The 21,367-nt window shown below is 45.7% G+C and overlaps 1 protein-coding gene across 1 annotated transcript in view; it reads right to left on the bottom strand.

Moving 5' to 3' along the window:
* The window catches only part of TMEM178B (transmembrane protein 178B), a 326,623-nt gene that overhangs the window by 31,449 nt on the left and 273,807 nt on the right, over positions 1-21,367 (bottom strand). Inside the window, exon 3 of the mRNA XM_005296362.5 lies at positions 2,620-2,757. Coding sequence (XP_005296419.1) covers positions 2,620-2,757 — 138 coding nt within the window. The remainder of the gene's footprint in view (positions 1-2,619; positions 2,758-21,367) is intronic.

Raw genomic sequence — 21,367 nt, 5'->3', positions numbered from 1 at the left:
AGTCCAGTCCCCTGCCGTCATGGCAGGACCAAGTACTGTCTAGACCACCCTGGATAGACATTTATCTAACCTATTCTTAAATATCTGCAGAGATGGAGATTCCACAACCTCCCTAGGCAGTTTATTCCAGTGTTTAACCACCCTGACAGTTAGAAACTTTTTCCTAATGTCCAACCTAAACCTCCCTTGCTGCAGTTTGTTCTATCCTTAGAGGCTAAGGTGAACAAGTTTTCTCCCTCCTCCTTATGACACTCTTTTAGATACCTGAAAACTGCTATCATGTCCCCTTTCAGTCTTCTCTTTTCCAAACTAAACAAACCCAATTCTTTCAGCCTTCCTTCATAGGTCATGTTCACAAGACCTTTAATCATTCTTGTTGCTCTTCTCTGAAACCTCTCCAATTTCTCCACATCTTTCTTGAAATGCAGTGCCCAGAACTGGACACAATACTCCAGTTGAGGCCTAACCAGCGCGGAGTAGAGCGGAAGAATGACTTCTCGTGTCTTGCTCACAACACACCTGTTAATGCATCCCAGAATCATGTTTGCTTTTTTTGCAACAGCATCACACTGTTGACTCATATTTAGCTTGTGGTCCACTATAACCCCTAGATCCTTTTCTGCCGTACTCCTTCCTAGACCGTCTCTTCCCATTCTGATTGTTCCTTCCTAAGTGGAGCATTTTGCCTTTGTCTTTGTTAAACTTCATCCTGTTTACCTCAGACCATTTCTCCAATTTGTCCCAATCATTTTGAATTATGACCCTATCCTCCAAAGCAGTTGAAATCCCTCCCAGTTTGGTATCATCTGCAAACTTAATAAGCGTACTTTCTATTCCAATATCTAAGTCGTTGATGAAGATATTGAACAGAGCCGGTCCCAAAACAGACCCCTGCGGAACCCCACTTGTTATACCTTTCCAGCAGGATTGGGAACCATTAATAACTACTCTCTGAGTACGGTTATCCAGCCAGTTATGCACCCACCTTATAGTAGCCCCATCTAAGTTGTATTTACCTAGTTTATCGATAAGAATATCATGCGAGACCGTATCAAATGCCTTACTAAAGTCTAGGTATACCACATCCACCGCTTCTACCTTATCCACAAGACTCGTTATCCTATCAAAGAAAGCTATCAGATTGGTTTGATATGATTTGTTCTTTACAAATCCATGCTGGCTATTCCCTATCACCTTACCACCTTCCAAGTGTTTGCAGATGATTTCCTTAATTACTTGCTCCATTATCTTCCCTGGCACAGAATTTAAACTAACTGGTCTGTAGTTTCCTGGGTTGTTTTTATTTCCCTTTTTATAGATGAGCACTATATTTGCCCTTTTCCAGTCTTCTGGAATCTCTCCTGTCTCCCATGATTTTCCAAAGATAATAGCTAGAGGCTCAGATACCTCCTCTATTAGCTCCTTGAGTATTCTAGGATGCATTTCATCAGGCCCTGGTGACTTGCAGGCATCTAACTTTTCTAAGTGATTTTTAACTTGTTCTTTTTTTATTTTATCTTCTAAACCTACCCACTTCCCATTAGCATTCACTATGTTAGTCATTCCTTCAGACTTCTCGGTGAAGACCGAAACAAAGAAGTCATTAAGCATCTCTGCCATTTCCAAGTTTCCTGTTACTGTATCTCCCTCCTCATTGAGCAGTGGGTCTACCCTGTCCTTGGTCTTCCTCTTGCTTCTAATGTATTGATAAAAAGTCTTCTTGTTTCCCTTTATTCCTGTAGCCAGTTTGAGCTCATTTTGTGCCTTTGCCTTTCTAATCTTGCCCCTGCATTCCTGTGTTGTTTGCCTATATTCATCCTTTGTAATCTGTCCTTGTTTCCATTCTTTATATAACTCCTTTTTATTTTTTAGATCATGCAAGATCTCATGGTTAAGCCAAGGAGGTCTTTTGCCACATTTCCTATCTTTCCTACTCAGCAGAATAGCTTGCTTTTGGGCCCTTAATAGTATCCCTTTGAAAAACTGCCAACTCTCCTCAGTTGTTTCTAGTCCAAGCCCCTGCTCAAAGCAGGACCAATCCCCAGACAGATTTTTGCCCCAGACCCCTAAATGGCCCCCTCACTGATTGAACTCACAACCCCGAGTTTAGCAGGCCAATGCTCAAACCCCTGAGCTAACCCTCCCTGCCATGTCGATTGGCATGGAGAGTGTTAATGTTGTTGGTCCCACTATACCCAGAAGGGGAATGATTATTTGTGTCATTTCCAGATTATCATTACTAAAGCACTTACCTCTGCTGACACCAGACATATCCGTCTGTGCTCCTTACTCCTATCTGCACCATAACATGACACAAGTCAGCAATAAGAAACAAATCTGTTGAAATCGTGATCTCATCAGCAAAGAACCACGTGTGGGGAAAAAAGGACTAAATCGATAAATAAACTATTTATTCTGAGTCACTCACCCAGCTCTGCCTGCGGGGCTTGACTCTGATCTCATTTACACAAACACCACTGGCTTCAGTTAAGTCACTCCTGATTTACATGAGTGGAAGATCAGAATCAAATCAGACACCATGGCATTTAAAACAACCTTGAAACCATATATAAGATGCAGAAAGGCAGAAGACATTTCTTTGCAAAACAACATCCTTACCTCCCATGAGGAAGAGAAGCCCTGCTACATACTGCATAAGGCCTCGATCCCAGCAGCACCCCAGCACCCCGATAATCCATCCAAAGAGGATGATGGCCACAGCCATGCCCATAAAGCCAGCCGTCATCCTACGCAGGTCTGCAAAGTGAAAGAGAGAACAACAGGATGCTTGTGAAATTTGATAAGTTATTCTGATCAGATCTTCATAAGAACTCTAGCCCAAACATCTACCTGCTTTTGCACAGCGTTGTCAGTGGTTGGCACAGGAAGATTTGTGTCATGATGATGCAGAGGAAGGACAGTCCAGTGGTGAGGGAGCTAGCTTGGGACTTGGGAGACCGGGGTTCCTTTTCCTGCTTTGCTAACGATTTCCTGTGTGACCTTGATCAAATCACTTAAGGTATGTCTACACTACACACCACTGGCGGCAATGTGTAGGGTATATATAGCTACGTGCCACAGTGAAAAGCAGGCTAAGTCCACACTGTGGTTTGTAGCTACACACGTCACGGGGAGGGCAGTGGGGAAAGGCTCCAGCAGTGGGGAACTACTTTCCCTGTGATGGGGAAAGGCTCCGGGAGTAGGACTCTACGCTGCTAAACATAGCAGTGTAGATCTGGAAGGCACTGCTCAGGCATGTAGACAGCCATGCAGGGTACATATCCACAGGGTTCAGATGTATCTTACCTTGCCTAAGCAATGCCTCACCATCTACACTGCTATTTATACCCATGCAAGAGGGCCTGCAGAGTATGTACTCTACATGCCACTGTAAGCCATGTGCAGTGTAGACATACCCGTAGTCTCCCCCTGGGCCTCAGTTTCCCATCTGTAAAGAGGGGATAATAACCCTGCCCTACCTCACATGGATGCAGCGAGGATAAATATATTAAAGACTGTGAGGTATTCAGCTACCATGGTGATGAGGGCCATATAAGTACCTTATACACAAAGGATGGTGGAATGGAGCAGACACTTTTTCCCCTCCTTTGGCTTTGGATGGTGAATATTTCAAATGCCTTTTTGATGGGGAGGTGTTTTGGTGCTACAGTCAGGAGTGAAGAGCAGTGGCAGAGCTAAGGGAGGGCAGGTGCCTGGGAATAAAGCATCTGGACACACTACAGATTAGGAATGAGGCGCATCAGCACAACTGTGTGTGTTACATGCACACCTGCACAGAACCTGTCTGCACTATGGCTTGCTTTAGGAAACAACACAACAGTTATGAGCATTTCATAGAAGCAAAATATAGTGGAAGAAAAAACATTCAAATTAAAATTTTCCCAGGTCCTACAGCAGGATTCATCAAAAAGGGAGGGATGGCTGCACTACCATCTCCTGCCTGCACACAGGAGAAAAATCAAACATTTTCACAGCTATTTCCAGTGTGAAATGTGGAGCTGTAGCGTCTACATGGCTACTGAAACTGCAAGGATTGCTAGAGTCAATGAGCTTCTTGACACCCTCAGATCAGATATCCAGAGTGGGGGCACTTTCATTAAAATGAACACTTGACTATTTTCAGCTACACACACACACACACATATGCATACACGGCCATACTCACCACACAGAGGAAAAATTCCACCCAAGTCAGCACCACAAACACATTCCCTCCCACTTGAAACACATTTTACTTGCAGAGGATTTTTCTTCTTCTTTCAAACAACAGAATGCACGTGGGAGGAAGGGATGCAAAAGGGGGATTTGAAAACAATGAATCAGCCACTGGGTCTAGGACATCTTTTCTCCTTGGCTGGGGCAAGGGAAAAGCTGGCCCAGCAATAGTGGTGACTAACTCCCACAGACCAGCTCCAATTCTCTATTTTTCTTTGCCACAATGGATCACAAGGACAACTAATGCCATCGGCTTAGGCTTCTCGCCCATCCTGGGGTCTGGCTGGACAGTTTAGATTTTCACCTGGCTGACTGTCCCAAAATATTTGTGCAAGTTCAGCTTGTAGAACACAAACTCTCCTGTGCATGTAATGATGACATCATCAATGATGTTGTCACCATCTCATGTCTCCTTGTCACTTTTGTTGTGGTTGTTGTGTAAGTGGGACAGTTTTACAGAGACCCTGACCCTTACTCCTAGGACAGGGGGATTGCTACTGAGCTCAAGATTGCCAGGTTCTCTTACAAAAGACAAGTCTCAGACTCCCACTTTCTGTCTTACTCAGAGAAGCTTTTCATGGTTGCCCTGATGACCAATAAGCAAAAGTGAAAAGAGAGTCCAAAGTATTTGAATATATTTAGGAGGTCCGTGGTGCTGAAAAAACAGGTACGTCCTACAGAACCAAAGCACCTGTACTGGTATCTGCTCCTCTGGGGGTTGTCAGAGGGATTGTTTTTTAACTCAAGAAGAAACTGAGTAGCCATCTTCAGTGGCAGAGTAGGTTCATATACTGGCTTTTAACCCATGGGTTCAAATCCTAATACAGGTGTCAAAGGAAAGGGTTTGCTGATCTGTTCCTTGTCTTTAATGCCTCAGACCATGTAACACAAAACCACTGCATAATTGTCTGTGTTGTTCACAAGAGACCCTTGACTTTAACTCAAGTTAAGAACAAACCGTTTTTCCTTGTGAAGACAGAGTCCAACACCCCTAAGTGTTCGGCCTAAATAGCCTCAGCTGTATTTATTCTGCTCCATGAGAGGAATGCCTCCCTAAACTGCATCTACATTCTAGCTGGCGGTTAACCCTCAAAAACCCAGCCCATTGACTGTCTTGACAGAGCCACTTCTCAGAGTATATCTACACACAGGTTTCAGAGTAGCAGCCGTGTTAGTCTGTATCCGCAAAAAGAACAAGAGTACTTGTGGCACTTTAGAGACTAACAAATTTATTAGAGCATAAGCTTTCATGGGCTACAGCCCACTTCTTCATATGCATCTGAAGAGGTGGGCTGTAGCCCACGAAAGCTTATGCTCTAATAAATTTGTTAGTCTCTAAAGTGCCACAAGTACTCTTGTTCTATCTACACACAGGCTTCAGTGTGGGTAACACAAGCCCAGCACAGACGCTCGGTATGTACTGAGCTTACTAGCCTACTCTCACCTGTCTTCATTGCTGTTGTTACTTGCACTAGCTGGATTCAAGCTAACGTGGGTAGCTCGCCCATGCAGATTTTGCTGTGTAGACAACCCCTGAGAAACTCCAGAGGGCTGGGGTGTGGCAGTGCAGCAGGATCTCTTTCTTATCTCACCGACCAAACAAACGGCCTGTTTCTCCCCATTGAAATTAGAAGTTTTGCCATTTACTTACTTAAATGGGAGCAGACGCAGGACCTAGACTCCTGGATCCAACTTGTAGGAGTGTCTCTAGTGCTGGGGTTCATTTCATCTGACCACCCTACCTGAGAGGTACCAGTCCTGGGGTTCCTTTTCTCAGCACAAAGTTGCAGTCCATTAGTATCATTACAACCCTGGGCTAAGTCCTCTTATGGAAAAGGAGAAGTGGCCCATACTTGATAAGGTTAACTTTTGGCTGACATTGAAAACCAAGCAGAAAAGATTTATTTATGTTCTGTTTAAAACTCCACTTCCCCTGAATTTTCCCTCAGCTCAGTTAAAAATTCCCACCACTTCCTCCTCCCAGCAACCCTCCTCTCAACAAGGCCTTCCACTAGACTCATCTGGAAGAACTACAAAATAAAGATAAACTTCCTTTTTGTTCAAAACCAGTTCAGTTTCTGTCCCGCCAGAACCGCCCCCAGAGGGCACCATTGGCAAATGGCAATGGCAGGAAAGGGGACTTGTAAGCTGGTTTCATAAACAGCTCTCGCCTGACTGACAATATCTCCCTGGCACTCCTCACCTAGCAGAGCTGCAGGATGCCAGTGTTAAGAACAAGTCTATTCAAAGTGATTCTCCCATGGGAAAGTACTTAATGTAGCACATCACTGAATCAGCACCCTCTGGCTATTTAGAAAAGAGGAGGCCAGAGAATGGAAGCCTGTCTCCCTTAGGCACAGGCCTATAGTAGCGGTATTATTACTATTACTGGTTTGTTTAAATGGTACTCGGCAAGGAAGGAAGGGTAGAAAAATCAAGGCTTTGCTTTGCATCATAAAATAGAATCATATAAGATTAGGGTTGGAAGAGACCTCAGGAGGTCATCTAGTCCAACCCTCTGCTCAAAGCAGGACCAACCCCAACTAAATCATCCCAGTCAGGGCTTTGTCAAGCTGGGCCTTAAAAACCTCTAAGGAAGGAGATTCCACCACCTCCCTAGGTAACCCATTCCAATGCTTCACCACCCTCCTAGTGAAACAGTTTTTCCTAATATCAACCTAGAGCTCCCCCACTGCAATCTGAGACCATTGCTCCTTGTTCTGTCATCTGCCACCACTGAGAACAGCCTAGCTCCATCCTCTTTGGAACCCCCCTTCAGGTAGTTGAAGGCTGCTATCAAATCCCCCCTCACTCTTCTCTTCTGCAGACTAAAGAAGCCCAGTTTCTTCAGCCTCTCCTCATTAGTCATGTGCCCCAGCCCCCTAATCATTTTTGTTACCCTCCGCTGGACTCTCTCCAATTTGTCCACATCCTTTCTGTAGTGGGCGGCGCAAAACTGGATGCAATACTCCAGATGTGGCCTTACCAGTGCTGAATAGAGGGGAATAATCACTTCCCTCGATCTGCTGGAAATGCTTGTACTAATGCAGCCCAGTATGCTGTTAGCCTTCTTGGCAACAAGGGCACACTGTTGACTCATATCCAGCTTCTCGTCCACTGTAATCCCCAGGTCCTTTTCTGCAGAACTGCCACTTAGCCAGTCTGTCCCCAGCCTGTAGCAGTGCATGGGATTCTTCTGTCCTAAGTGCAGGACTTTGCACTTGTCCTTGTTGAACCTCATCAGATTTCTTTTGGCCCAATCCTCCAATTTGTCTAGGTCACTCTGGACCCTATCTCTACCCTCCAGCGTATCTACCTCTCCCCCCAGCTTAGTGTCCTCTGCGAACTTGCTGAGGGTGCAATCCATCCCATCATCCAGATCATTAATGAAGATGTTGAACAAAACTGGCCCCAGGATCCTTAAGGCCTCATTAAGCTCTCCTTGTTGTGGGCATGGGAGTGGGAGGGCTCTGATGTCAATAAACAGCAGGGCATAGGAGCAAGATGATGGAATTTTGCCCAAGTTTGGTTAGCTTTGGCAATTTTTCTTGTGTAAAGGTATCCTGAAAAAGTAAACAAAACTGTGTTTGTGCCTTTTGATGCTTCCTTCTGGCGTTTAAACACATCCTGAATGTTTCTGATTTTTTAAAAGGTTTTTTTGTTTGTTTTTTACACTTTGAAATTCAGGTCTTGTCCTACACTATTTTTTCTTAGAAGACCCTCTGGATGAATGGAGAACAAGTAGGATTGTGATGTCTCAGGAGAGTGAAACCTGATCGACTGAAGGTGCATCTACACTAGAGAAATGCATTGCTGAAACTTGTGCCAGTGGGACTGAACCACTGCGAATTGCAGTAGTGTAGCGTATCCCATGCTAGCCAGACTCTTTCAGGTTCACTGCTTCCCCCTGTCCACATATGGCATGCCTTGCACTGCATTATGGGTTGCCATCCCACAGTTCCTGACACTGCAGCAGGTGCATAGACTGTAGCACTCTCATGAATCCACTTTTACAACATAATCAATGTTATGCTATTATATTCTACATATGATAATATCTAAAACTAATTATATCTTTTAGGAGTGTGGTTATATGTTGTCATAAAACCGGTTATTACTGCATTTATTTGGTAAGTAGTATAATGTATAATTCAGTTTCAAATTCATCAACTGTTTGGCTGCTAGTCCCAGTGATTTACTAGGGCATGGGTTCTCATCCTGGGGGTCATGACCTCAGGGGGTCACAACCACTCTCCCTTTCTTCATGGCTTGATGAGAGGGAAGTCTTGACAATGATTTTTCTGTTGTTAATATAGGGCTATGATATGGAAAGGGATGAGAAGCACTTTGTTTAGCCCAATGATTGTTTCATGTTAGTTCTGGCCCTATGGAGGACCTGTGTATGCACCTCTGGGAACTATGCCTTCACTCTGCAAAGAGATGGCAGAGATTGCTCAGGCTGTTGCTCCATTGTCTCCTGACAAACTGTGGCCCAATTACAACCTACACCTGCTGGAGGCACTGCTCCAGAAAATCAATGCATTTCTCTTTCCTTTCGTGTGCAGCTTTATAGAAAGCTTCGCTAGTGAAGTTTTTTGTTTCTAAATGCACAAGTGGTTTGTTCCCTAGGCTTGTTCCCTTGTGATGTTTCTTGTTATTCTTAAAGTCCCAGCTCCTTGAGTCATTTGATTACCTGAGAATCTCAGCTTTCTTTCTTTCTTTCTTTGTTTAAAAAAGTAAGTTTCTAGCCATCATGACTGTGGAGAAAAGTTTTAAAATATGAACCCTAAAAGCTCAAAAACCAGAAGGCAAATAAAAAAGCACCTAAAATTTATTACTTTTTAAAATCTCATGATTTTTTGGAGCGGCTGCACCCGCCTGCCACCGTGGTTCTGGCCTCAGGGCTGGTCACTGATCAGCTGTTTGGCGGGTGGGAGGCACTCAGGGAAGCGGAAAGGAGAGAGCGGAGGGTGGAAGGTGTTTCAGAGGAGGAGGTGGAGTGGGGACGGGAAGAGGCAGATCAAGGGCATGGTTGTGGGGCGGGCTGCGGTGCGGAGTGTGGGTCGAGCCTGTACCTGGGGTGGTTTCATGCCTTCAGGGGTGATGAAGCAGAAGGCCCAGTGTCTGGGAGTTAAGGACTCAGGGTGGACAGATCTGGAGAGACTGTGGACTGGAAAAGGTTTTGGGGGCCACTACAGGGAGTAACTAGGCTGGTGATAGCCCGGGTTAGACTGTTGTGTTTGTGCGCTGGCTACCGGTGTCAGAGCACTGAGGCATAGCAGCATAGAATTAAGGCACCCAAAGTTACATGCAGGAGGTGACAGAACTCTTGCTGGGTTGGGTGATCCCCAAAAGTCACACCCATGCACAATGTTGCTGGTGTGTATGACAGGCAAGAATGCCAGCCTCATACTTGGCACAAGGAAGATGGGAAGGGGCTGGAACAGAGTTCATGCGTGATGATGGTGTGGGCTGTGAGCCAGAGCCTCAAAGCTCACGTTTAATAATGTGTGAGAGGAGGATGGAATAGCCTCAAATCTCAGACACGAAGCTGAGATGAGAGAGTTGAGAGCTATCAACCTCATGCACAATGCTGGGAAGAGAGATCTAAAAAATCTCACAAGATTCCATGCATTCCCTAACAGCACTGCAGACCTCAGCTGGAGAGTATTTACTCTACAGGTTTCCTGGGTGTAATGAGAGGCAAAAGAGAAGCTGATCAGATTTATTTTCTCCAAATAGCATGATCTTTTGCTGTGAGTTTGCAAATGCCCCTCCCTCTGCTTTCACTCAGACATCTGTCCATCTGTGGTTGTTATGCTGCTCTGGTTTGAACGTCATAATGTGCGGGAAGTTTCACACCCCAGTAACCACAAACGGGACATGTTTTGAATCAGTGTTGTTACTTGGAAAAATCAGAGTGCCTTTTTGACCATCGATGTTTCATTCTCTCTTTTGAAATCACAAGTGAAATCACCAGGTCTCAGTCTTTCTCCCATTGATATCTGTTTGCCTCTCTATGACCACAGGAGTTGAATACCTCACAAATATTAGAATTTTTTCCCCCTTGCAACAGCTTTGTGAGGAAGGAAAATGTGAGCTTTGTTTTAAAGATGGGAAACTAAGCCACAGAGAGATTAAGAATCTTGCCCAAGATCACACAGGAAGTTTGTAGCAGAGCCAGGAAGTGAACCTAGATCACCTGAATCTCAGGTGAATGCTTTAACCACAAGAGCATCCTTCTGACTTCAGGATGCGGAATTGCACCCAGAGTTTGCTATCAAATCAATAAGAAGGGTAGAGCTGCTGTAAAGAATGTGCTAGGTATTCTGTGCTACACTGTCTACCCTATTCCCTCTCCCCACACTCTGGAATAGCCTCTGGGTGCAGGCCCTAGAGGGAGATCATCCTAAAGGAGATTTCTGTGCCACAAGAATGGACTCTCGGTGTAACTGCTCCTCTTTCTCAAACCTCCAGCCCCGCCCCCTGGGTCAAAGACTAATCTGAATCGGATTGCGGTGCCCAGCTAGGCCTACGTGTCTAGGGTTTGTGTTATAAATAAGTAGAAATGGACTGGGACAATGTACGCCTCCATATTAGGTCATTCTAATCCATGATCCTCCCAGATTTAGACTGACTTCAAATTTTCCTTACCTATGTTGGTTTAAGTTTATCCAGAGACATCGGAATCACAGACATCTCCCCCTTCCCTTGCTGGGGGTATATCTATTATACAGTTAAATTATGCAGATCCCTGCACGAGTTCGTCTACAGCTCTAAATTCGCTCACATGATCCAAGAGCAAAGTTCACTGACTTCAATGGCGCTATGCTTATTTATATTAGCTGAAGATCTGGCCCACAGTACTCTAAATTACAAACTTCTGCTAGGAGAATCAGCCACAGGGGATAGTCCTTTCCCTTTCCTCCACTTCAGAACACACTGCTATCAAGCTAGAAAGTGGGAGATGTGCGAAACAGCAATTTCCACACTGACCTCGGATTTAGCACCATCACCAGCAGAACTCAATCACACTGGGTAAATGAGCACTTCTGGAGGTAGTTTTAACTGTGCATTTTGTGGCTTGCTCATCTCATAGTTTAAATGCTGGTCTGGTGTTTTTCATTCTGTGAACAGCAAGATAATGGAAGAAATGCTTCCAGTTTGCCTGAAACACCGCCAAAATGCATTCACCTATGAGTTCCTTTTTTGCACAATTGCTGCTCTTGGAATCTCATTTTGCAATATAAGGGTTCCTACAAAGCAGCAATAACAAGAAAAACCTGGTTTAATATAAATACTAATAGTTTACGTTTATACACAGGACCTTTCACCACAAAGTGATTCACAACCGTATATTCAAACCCACTGAAATGCAGCCACTTCTGGAAGGGAGAGGGCAGCCAGGCAGATAACACTGGCAAAATGGGATTTAGAGGACCCTTACATTTACATAAAGTGCTATGGGATCTGTAATGGAAATGCACAGAAGACAGGACCACATTTTCTGAAGGTTTCATCTGCAAAACACAAAGGTCTTGTCTAGACTAGAGTTTTGGTCCTGTTGTAACACTTGCCAAACACTTAACCCGTGTTAACATAGACATGTTAGTCACAAACTTTTGTCCCTGGTTGTGGTTCATGCTAGTCAGGCTGAGCTCTGTCAGACATGGTGGGGTTGGGCTTATACTGGAAATTCTGACAAGTTTTTCATTTTTGTCATGGGGAATTGTCTGTCTGTCTGCCTAGGTGCTTACCTAGTAACCGCCCTGCACCAGAGTGTCTGAGCACTCCCATAACTATTCAAAAATAGAAACAGCAATAACACTCTCTCTCCCTCTCTTCTTTTCCATCTTGCAGGAAGAACAGCTTGATTAGTTTATAAGGTTCTTTTGTTTGGGGTTTTATGTGTCTGTATGACTCTGTTAAGATCATTAGGAAAGAAAAGCAAATCAAAGAGATGAGTTTTGCATTTCGTTGTGAATGTGCTGAGTCCCCTGGTCACTATCTCTTGTGGCAATGAGTTCCATAGTCTAAGTCAAACTCCTGTGAAAGTTCTGTCTTCTGCACTCTTTGAGCCTCATCATGATGATAGTTTCTTTTTTCCAGTGGAATGTAGCCATTGTGTGAGGACACAATCTCTCATGCACCTAAGGCCAATCCCAAGGAGGGATTTGAACTTCAGAACAGAGCCAATGAACTGGACTTTGTGTTCAATGGGGAACTAGTTCAGAAATGGGAGCACCAGAAAGCCATGTTCATGGTGACCTGTGTTCATAAGCAGCTGTCTTTTCTACCAGGTGGAGCTTTTTCAGGTGATGTGGCTTCATTCCTAGATATGAGTTACAATAACCAAGCCTGGATGTCACAAATGCACAAATCACTGTGGCCAGGTCTGCATCTCATAGGACAGGGCTCAGCCTTCTGGTTGGTGCAAATATAAGTCCCCATTTTTTTTTCTCAGCAGACTATTTGTGTATCCCATAGCACTGAGAAGTCCAAAGAGACCCAGCGGTTGTAGACTGACTACCAGTGGCTCTCAACCTTTCCAGATTACTGTCCCCCTTTCAGGAGTCTAATTTGTCTTGTGTACCACCAAGTTACATCTCACTTAAAAACTACTTGCTTACAAAGTCAGATATAAAAATACAGAAGTGTCACAGCCCACTATTATTGACAAATTGCTTACTTTCGCATTTTACCATATAATTATAAAGTAAATCAATTGGAATATAAATATTGTACTTATGTTTCAATGTATAGTATATAAACAAGTCATTGTCTGTATGAAATTTTATTTTGTACTGACTTTGTTAGTGCTTTTTGTGTAGCCTGTTGTAAAACTAGGCAAATACCTAGATGAGTTGATGTACCCCCTCGAAGAACTTTGCGTACCTCCAGGGATACGGGTATCCCTGGTTGAGAACCACTGGACAAAACTATCTGAAGGTAACTGCCATTACTAGAGGAGGCAAGTTGTCTGAGGTGTTCCTCTCTCCCTACCAGAACCACCTCAACCTTGCCTGGGTTCAGCTTTGGCCGGCTGCTCTTCATCTAGGTGCTGATTTTGGCTCAGCACTGAGAGTACTGGGAGATTGCAGTGTTTACATCTGATGTAAAGGAGACAGAGAGCTGGATGTCACCAGTGTACTGCTGGCACTTCAGCCCATGTTGTCTCCCCAGCAATCCCAACAGCTTCGGACAGATGTTGAATAATATGGCATGACTAGGATTGGTATCATTATAGAGATTTTAGCTTCAGGACAAAAACTCCAGATTGCCATGCACTGTCATGACTCCCCGTCCCTATGTACTCTCATCACAATGCACCGAATGATAGCGGGTTCCCGATTAAAGATTACCTTTGGGATTTGCTAATGTTCTGCAGCCTATTCTCATGGGACAGACCTGCCAATAGCAGGGGGCCCTGAGAAATTTGAGACGGCTGGCAGCCCTATCTGTGGCCTGATACAGGTCCCACTGTCACTCTTGGCTTTTGGCCCATAGCGCAGGGAGTGGGTGTGTGTCAAGAGCCTTTTGACACAATAATAAAAGAAAGAAGGCAAAAAAGACACCTGGGTTGTGTATGTGAGAGGAAAAAAAGAAAAGGCAGGAAGTGTCTCATCAGGCACCAAAGAAAAGGATTTGCCTTCAAGAGACTTTCTGATATGGACATTAGGGAGGTCGATGCGCAAAGGCTGCATTTGTATAGCTGAAGTTTAAGGAAGATTAGATGCAGCTCTGAACTGATGTAGAGGGTTTTATAGGGTTACCATTCGTCCAGATTCTGCCGGACATGTCCGGCTTTTTTGAGTTAAAAATAGCGTCCGGGGGGAATTTGTAAATGTCCGGATTTCCCCACCCCATGCAGAGCGCGCGCGGCTGACAGGGCAGCCGGCCGGATCGTGCCACTCGCACAGGGCTCCGGCAGCCAGAGCCCCTCCTCCACTTCCCTCTCCTCTCCCCTGCAACTTGAGATCACTTCCCTCCTCTCTCTCCCTCCCTCCCCCTCCCTGCATTCGCAGATCGCCGGCCAGCCGTTCGCCTCGGGCCTCCAGCAGTCTGGAGCTCCACCCCCTGCTCCTGCTCCCCCTGCTGCCGAGCGCGCGCTCTGCAGCACGGTAAGGGGGACAGGGGGTCAGAGAAGCAGCAGGGAGGTTCTCGGGGGGGGGTAGTCAAGAGACAGGGAGCAGGGAGGGAAGGTTGGATGGGTCAGGAGTTCGGGGGGGGGGCTGTCTGGGGGTTGGGGGTGTAAGGTTTTGGGCAGTCAAAGTACAGGTGGGGGGGTCTCAGGAGGGGGCAGTTAGGGGACAAGGCACAGGGAGGCCTAGGTAGGGGGTGGGGTTCTGGAGGGCAGTTAGGAGCAGGGGTCCCAGGAGGGGGCAGTCAGGGGACAGGGAGCAGAGGGGTTTAGATGGGTCAGGAGTTCTGGGGGGGGGGGGCTGTCAGGGGGTGGGGAGTGGTTGGATGGGGCGTGGGAGTCCCTGGTGTCTGTCTGGGGGTGGGGGTGTGGATAAGGGTTGGGGCAGTCAGGGGACAGGTAGGGGGCAGGGTCCTAGGGGGCCAGTTAGGATGGGGGGAAGGTCTCAGGAGGGGGCAGTCAGGGGACAAGGAGCAGGGAGGCTTAGGTAGGGGGTGGAGTCCTGGGGGGGCAATTAGGGGCAGGGGTCCCAGGAGAGGGCAGTCAGGGGACAAGGAGTGGGGGGGAGGGTTGGGGGTTCTGAGGGGGCGGGAAGTGGGAGGGAGTGGAAGGGGCAGGGGCAGGGCTAGGGCAGGATGGGGGTGGGGCTAGGGCGGGGCTCCTCCCGTCCTCTTTTTTGATTGTTGAAATATGGTAACCCTAGGGTTTTACAACTGAAGGTAGAGAGTTTTACAACTGTCTGACCTTTGAGGAACCACATCACGGGCTCCGCTCTGCTGGCCAAGGAGGAATGCATTGCAGCTGGGCAACAGCACTTTAAATTGGATTGCAATGGGAGGGTGTGGTGCACTCCCTTCCCTGCTCCCACTGTGCTATCTCTGTTCCATAGCATTTCTAGCTCTGCTGGTCGCATGAGAGGCTGGGTGGAAAGCTTGGCTTTTTAAATGGAAATTCTTCTGTATTCTCTAATGGTCTGGAAGAAAGCTGGAATAGGCTCGGGGTCTCAGAGCAAAGAACACATTCTTTCTTGTAAAGTGAATTTAGCGCTGGGGAAAGGTGTGGGATTGGTAGTCCTGAAAACCGAATTCCTCTATTTATCAACCAACCAGGGAAAAGCATCAGTGCAGGCTTCACCACACTGCCCTGCCCATGTGCCTCAACCCTGAGTTGGAGGGGCCACCTCTTGGGCTGAGGGGTGAGTTCTGTCTCCAGGGCCATTCAGTGCTCAGGCTGTCTACTGAGACAGTCAACAAAGGTGCCCGTTAAGGCCAAATTCTGTGAGGTAATGAGAACTTAATGTGAAGTGCTGAGCTGCCTCCGCTTCCACTAAGATGGTGGGAGTTGAGGGTGTTCAAAAGCTCTTGGAGTGTGTGGGGAGGTGTCTAGCACCTCACAGAACCAAGTCCTGTGTGTAATTTGTGAGGTTGGTTTCTGCAATGTGAACACCTGTCTTCTAGGAACTCTGTTCCCTAGACTATCAGTTCAGGGCACATGAATCAATAAACAGTCCAGCCAGGAGATGGCAGGGCAATTTCCAGTCAGGTATCAACCTGGACTTGAGAAGGAGGAGGATCTTGTGGTTAAAGTGTTAGATTGGCATTCAGGAGATCTGGGTGCACTTCCTGGCTCTGCCACTGACTTCTTGTGTGACCATGGGCAAGTCACCTGATTTTCAAGAGTGCTGAGCACTCGCTGTTCACAGTGACATCAACTCGAGTTGTGCGTGCTCATCACCTCTGAAAATCAAATCCATCATCTCTCTGCTCCTCAGTTCCCTACCTGTAAGAGGAGAATAATACTTCCCCATCTTACAGGAGGTGAAAATAGATTGCTTGTGACGCATTCAGATAACAATATGACAAGGCCATGTAAATAGATTTGAAGAAGTGACCTAGGTGCAAAAAAGCTCTGAATCCCATTACAGTCCCTCATTTTTAATTCAATTCTATAACCCATTGAGAAAAATGTGTAATTTAGTCCATTCTGTTGAACATATAGTGGTGGTTTAGGGCTAGAAAAATCTGCTTCCAATCTCCATGCACATCAGATGAAGGGGGAAATTCTGAGACCCCAAAAATGAGAATCAGGTGAGCACTGTGGGGGAAGACACCTTGGGAACCAAACATCCCCCAAACAATTATATCTAAATTAATCAGAGAGAAAAAATGAGAATTGACTTTTTTCCCCCAGTTGCTTTGTTCAAGCTCATTCAAGACCAGGTCCTGAGAAGAAGTCCACAGATTAGCCATGCCAGTGAAGAGGGAGAAATGCCCCACAGGGTGAGGGCCCCGTCTCTCCTCCCACTGGTTAACAGAGTAGCACATTATCCTTCTAAATGTATCATCATTCAGTCTACAAATGTCTCTCTGTGGAGGGCGCACACTCTGTCCAGGAAGGGCAAGAGACTCGTCCACACTAACCCCCCACTTCAAACTAAGGTACACAAATTCAACTATGTTAATAACGTAGCTGAATTTGAAGTACCTTAGTTCGAACTTACCGCGGGTCCAGACGCGGCAGGCAGGCTTCCCCGTCGATGCCGTGTACTCCTCTCGCCGAGCTGGAGTACCGGCGTCGACGGCGAGCACTTCCGGGATTGATTTATCGCGTCTAGACAAGACGCGATAAATCGATTCCAGAAGATCGATTGCTTACTGCCGGACTCGGAGGTAAGTGTAGACCTACCCTCATTCTATTCTATTCTATTCTATTCTGTTTCTTGTACTGCACCAATCATTGTGGCATCTGAGTGCCTTGTTCGGCAGTGGCCCCTCTGGAGCGATGCGGATGGTCTCCCCTATCTAGGATTCCTTGACTAAGAGGAAAGAGGTGCTACCTAATCATTGTGGTGACTACTATTAAGATGGAATCTTGACTGTTGGAAGTGCTTCACTCTCTGAATTCATGGGAGTTGATTAAAATTTAATCTCAGGCTATCACACGTGAAACCTGAGTCTATCTGAGCCACAGCCAGCAAAATGTGGCTGAGGTTAATAGGGCAATGAGTAAAGGGGAAGAGAAAATGGAAAAGAGCTTAAAGAGCTTTTTCTCTTTCTTCCTCTTTGAGTGAGGGAAAGAATGAAAAAAGAAAGAAAGGTTCCAACAGATGGAAGAAAGAAGAGCTATGAGGAGAGGGAGAAACGAGGGGAAGAAAAGAGAGAAATGAGAAAAGAATGAGGGGAGTTCATATGAAAGATGAGAGGGAGACAAAGAGGAGGAGAGGAATAGGATGGTATGCAAGGGCCTGATTCCAAGAGGTGCTGAGAGCTTTCCACAAAATACAGATTCGCCCTCAGCTCCCACTGAAGATAAATGACGTGGGAGGTACTCAGCACCTCCCAAGATTGGCCCTGGGACAGACGGAAAGGGACAGACATTGTAGCACCATCTCTGCTGTGCCACTTCATACCATCACTTACAGACCAATGGCATTTCGGCCACTGCTACCCTCCCCGACCCCTATCAAAATCTTCCTGCTCACTTTAGAAAGATTATTCTAAAGGTTTTCTTCCTGTGTGTCTCCCCACTAACCCCCAGCAACCGGTGGAATATTATGCAGTGCCAGCCCAAGAATAATGCCATCATAAAGCATTCAGAGCAGCAAGTTTGATAAATGGCTGGGATGGAAAAGGCTGGAGGCAGAAGGATGATATCTCTGCTTTATCAGCACCTCAGGGCTCTTTTCAAACATCCTCATTCCACAGAACCCAGCATTAAACATTTTAATTTAGGATTTTTGAAAAGCGTATTCTTATTTAGAAAAAAAGACTATTTAATACAAGAGAGATTGGGGAGGGGGAAGAAAGGTGGGGAAGAAGGAGGGAGAAAGTATAGAAATATATTAAATAGAGTGAAAAAGCCCTCTCCCTCATGGAGAAATTTTGATTTTGAAGTTTACTCGTCTATTAACATTTAAATTGAAAGGCGTAGCTTCCAAACTCCATACAGGAAGCCAGAAAATCTGCATTTAAATAGATAACATTTAAAAAGGGGAAAATATATATCAGCACTGAATGCGTCTCCATTTGCTTGAAAAGAACTCACCCTATAAATGATTATTAATTTTTTTTTCAAAAAAGAGAAACTGGAAGTATATTAAAATCCTACTTGGGATGAAGAGGAGCGGGGTGGATGGCTGCTTAATTGCCAGAGACCCAGGTTTTGATCTCTGATGTTCCATTTAAGAGGATTTCAGCTTCTACAGAGGACAGAATGGTCTGCTGGTTTGAGCATGGGACTGGAAGACAAGAGATCTGGTCTGTATTCCCCATGTTGGGCCTGATTCTATAACCCTTACTCCCAACGAGTAACACTTGCACTCGCAAATAATCCCATTGAATTCAATAAGCCTGCTCCCTTTGGGCTGCCGAATCAGACCATTCGCAAGTTCGTGTAGCTACGTTGTGCCTCAGTTTCCCCAACTAAAATGGGGATGATAGTTACGTATTTCTGTAAAGCGCTTTCAGCTCCTCTGCTGAGAGGTGCTGTATTAACTGGGAAAGGATCCGGCAATAGACAAGTCAAGGGGGCTTTGGAAGACCAGGCTGGATTCGTTTTGAGTGAAGTCACATGGCCACTAGAGATAGACCTGTGCCACAACTCCTGCATTTAGATTCAGATTTCAACCCCCATGAAGTTCAGATGCAGTAGGATCTGGGGTTTGGGTGCAGCCCATTATAGAGACAGGAACCTAGTATGTAATTTGGATTTGGTTCGGCATTAAATACTCTGCTGTGGTGACTGGCACCTGAGGAGAGAGACCGAGACCAACTCTGCGCCTGTGGAGCTACAAAAACTATTTTGTGGTATATCAGCTAGGGTGAAGGTGAGGAATATTCCCGCTTCACACATCCCTTCCTCTTGCCTGACACACTTTGACTCCCCTCTGTCAAAAGTGACTGACTGATTGAGTGAACATCAGAGCTACGTGCCATTTCCTCATCGCTGACCCACAGCCCCAGGCTCCTTCGTCTTAGGTTTCCGACTTGTGTATGGAGAGAGGAGGGAGGAGAAAGGGGGAGTTTCTGCCTCTTGTGAGCAGGGGCGTCTCACCTACTTTCCCTGCGATCTGCCTCAGAATCCCCTTTTGGTTTTTATCCTGAGTGATGAAATTAAATTTCACCTACCAGCACCATTCAAAGAGCAACAAAAGGCCACCTGCGTGTGGTGTTCGCTCTAATTCCACTACACAAAGGGCTTCATCTCCACTAGAGAATCCCTGGGACAATCCAATTATTAATATTCATTTCCTTTTTTTCCGCCTCATTTTCAAAATCATTCCTACAGAAAAGGATAGACACGCATTCTATCCCTTAGCAGCGCATTATCAGCAACCCACAGGGCCTTTACTGCCATGTCAGAAAAGGGATAAGCAGAGACAAGCTAAGACTGGATGCCACCAGGGGACTGGTAATGGACTCTGGTGTCTTTCACCTCTAGGTCACTGGTTTGACTCTAGGGCAGGATGGTAGTAACTGGAAGCCATCATGTGAGGGCTGTGCAGTGGCTTATGTGAAAAAAGCTATGGGGCCTCCATAAAATTGCTGATAGACAACTGTCCACACCACACTTTGGCAGCCTTCGCAGGGTGGCCTCGATGTGGAAACTCAACGACCCCTCGAGAAGGTGATGACTGAAGCGCGGTGGTGGTGTGTCTATGGGAACTCACGTTGCTCGTGCCTGTTCTGTGACAAACAGGGCCCTTCAGTTTCCATGGCTGTCAGCTAGACAGTTTACTTTAAAAGAAACAAAAATGTACAAAGCCAAAGGACAAAAATAGGGGCTATGGAAGAGGAAAGATGGTCTCATGGGTGGGATACTAGCCTGTGGTTTAGAAGATCCAGGTTCAATTGCCTGTTTTCCCACAGACTTCCTGCGTGACCTTGAGCAAATCATTCAGTTTCTCAGTGCCTCAGTTTCCATATGTAAAATGGGGATAATTTCTATCCCAGCAGAGTGCTGGGAGAATAAATACATTAAAAATTGTGAGGTGCTCAGATACTCTAGGAACAAGGGCCATAGAAATAACTTAGCTAGATATAAAGCTTGTTGTAAACTAGGGCAGGATACGTGGGGGGCATCCACTGATTTTCACTGCTGACTTCTTGCATAGTTCTATTCTCTCTAATTAAATCTAATTAAATCTGCAGCAGCATATAAATGAAAATAAATAAGAAGACAGGGAGATGTCATTGCTATACGCGGAGTCCAAACACCTGCAAACTTTGAGGGTGTACAAAATCTGAACCCTGACTGAATTTTGTAACTCTTTATGATGGGCCAAACCAAAACCATTAATCCAACACCTTCAAACTTCAGGGGTGGTGAAAACCTAGATCCTGACCAGGATCTGAATTTTGTAGCTCAAGTCCATTTCTAAATTCTATACACGAATGCCTCGTCTAATTGCAGCATGTGAACTGTAGCTCCTTACTTCTTCTGTATCTGACTTCCCCTGCTCAGCCTCACTAGGAAGGGGCTTTGTATTTCTGGCAGCATCCACTAAGGATTTTTGCTATGCAGATGGCAAAGCCTTTCTGAATTTATAGGTGATAAGAAAACAATGTGCAGTAGGAGAAGCAGGTGCCTGGGAAATGGATTCCCCTTTGCCCTCCCCTCCCCTTCTCCAAAACCCAATCATTTCCCTGTTAATAAACTCGCTGACTACAGTGTGGCATTACCCTTTTGCAATTGATGCCAGTGACATTTTGACAGTTCTACATATGGGCCTGCCGAAAGCAGAAGGAATATAAATTTGCAACATGGCGAAAGCTAGGTCAGGAGCCAAAGCAGCTAGAGGGAAGAAGGAGAGAAACAGTCAACCATCCAAACAAAAATTCCCTGCACAGATGTTACACTGAGTGAAAATGAAAGGAATACCGCCGTTCTCACAGCTGTATGTGCCCCAGAAAATACATGCTCATAAAGCTAGGCTTAGGCTCCTGGCAAGTTCAGCCTAGCCAGAGGTGCCCTCCAATGGTCTCTTCTCAT

This window comes from Chrysemys picta, chromosome 1 (assembly GCF_011386835.1).
Source record: "Chrysemys picta bellii isolate R12L10 chromosome 1, ASM1138683v2, whole genome shotgun sequence".
Taxonomy (NCBI): domain Eukaryota; kingdom Metazoa; phylum Chordata; order Testudines; family Emydidae; genus Chrysemys; species Chrysemys picta.
The sequence above is the reverse complement of the archived record's forward strand: the minus strand, read 5'-3'. Positions and strand labels throughout refer to the sequence as shown.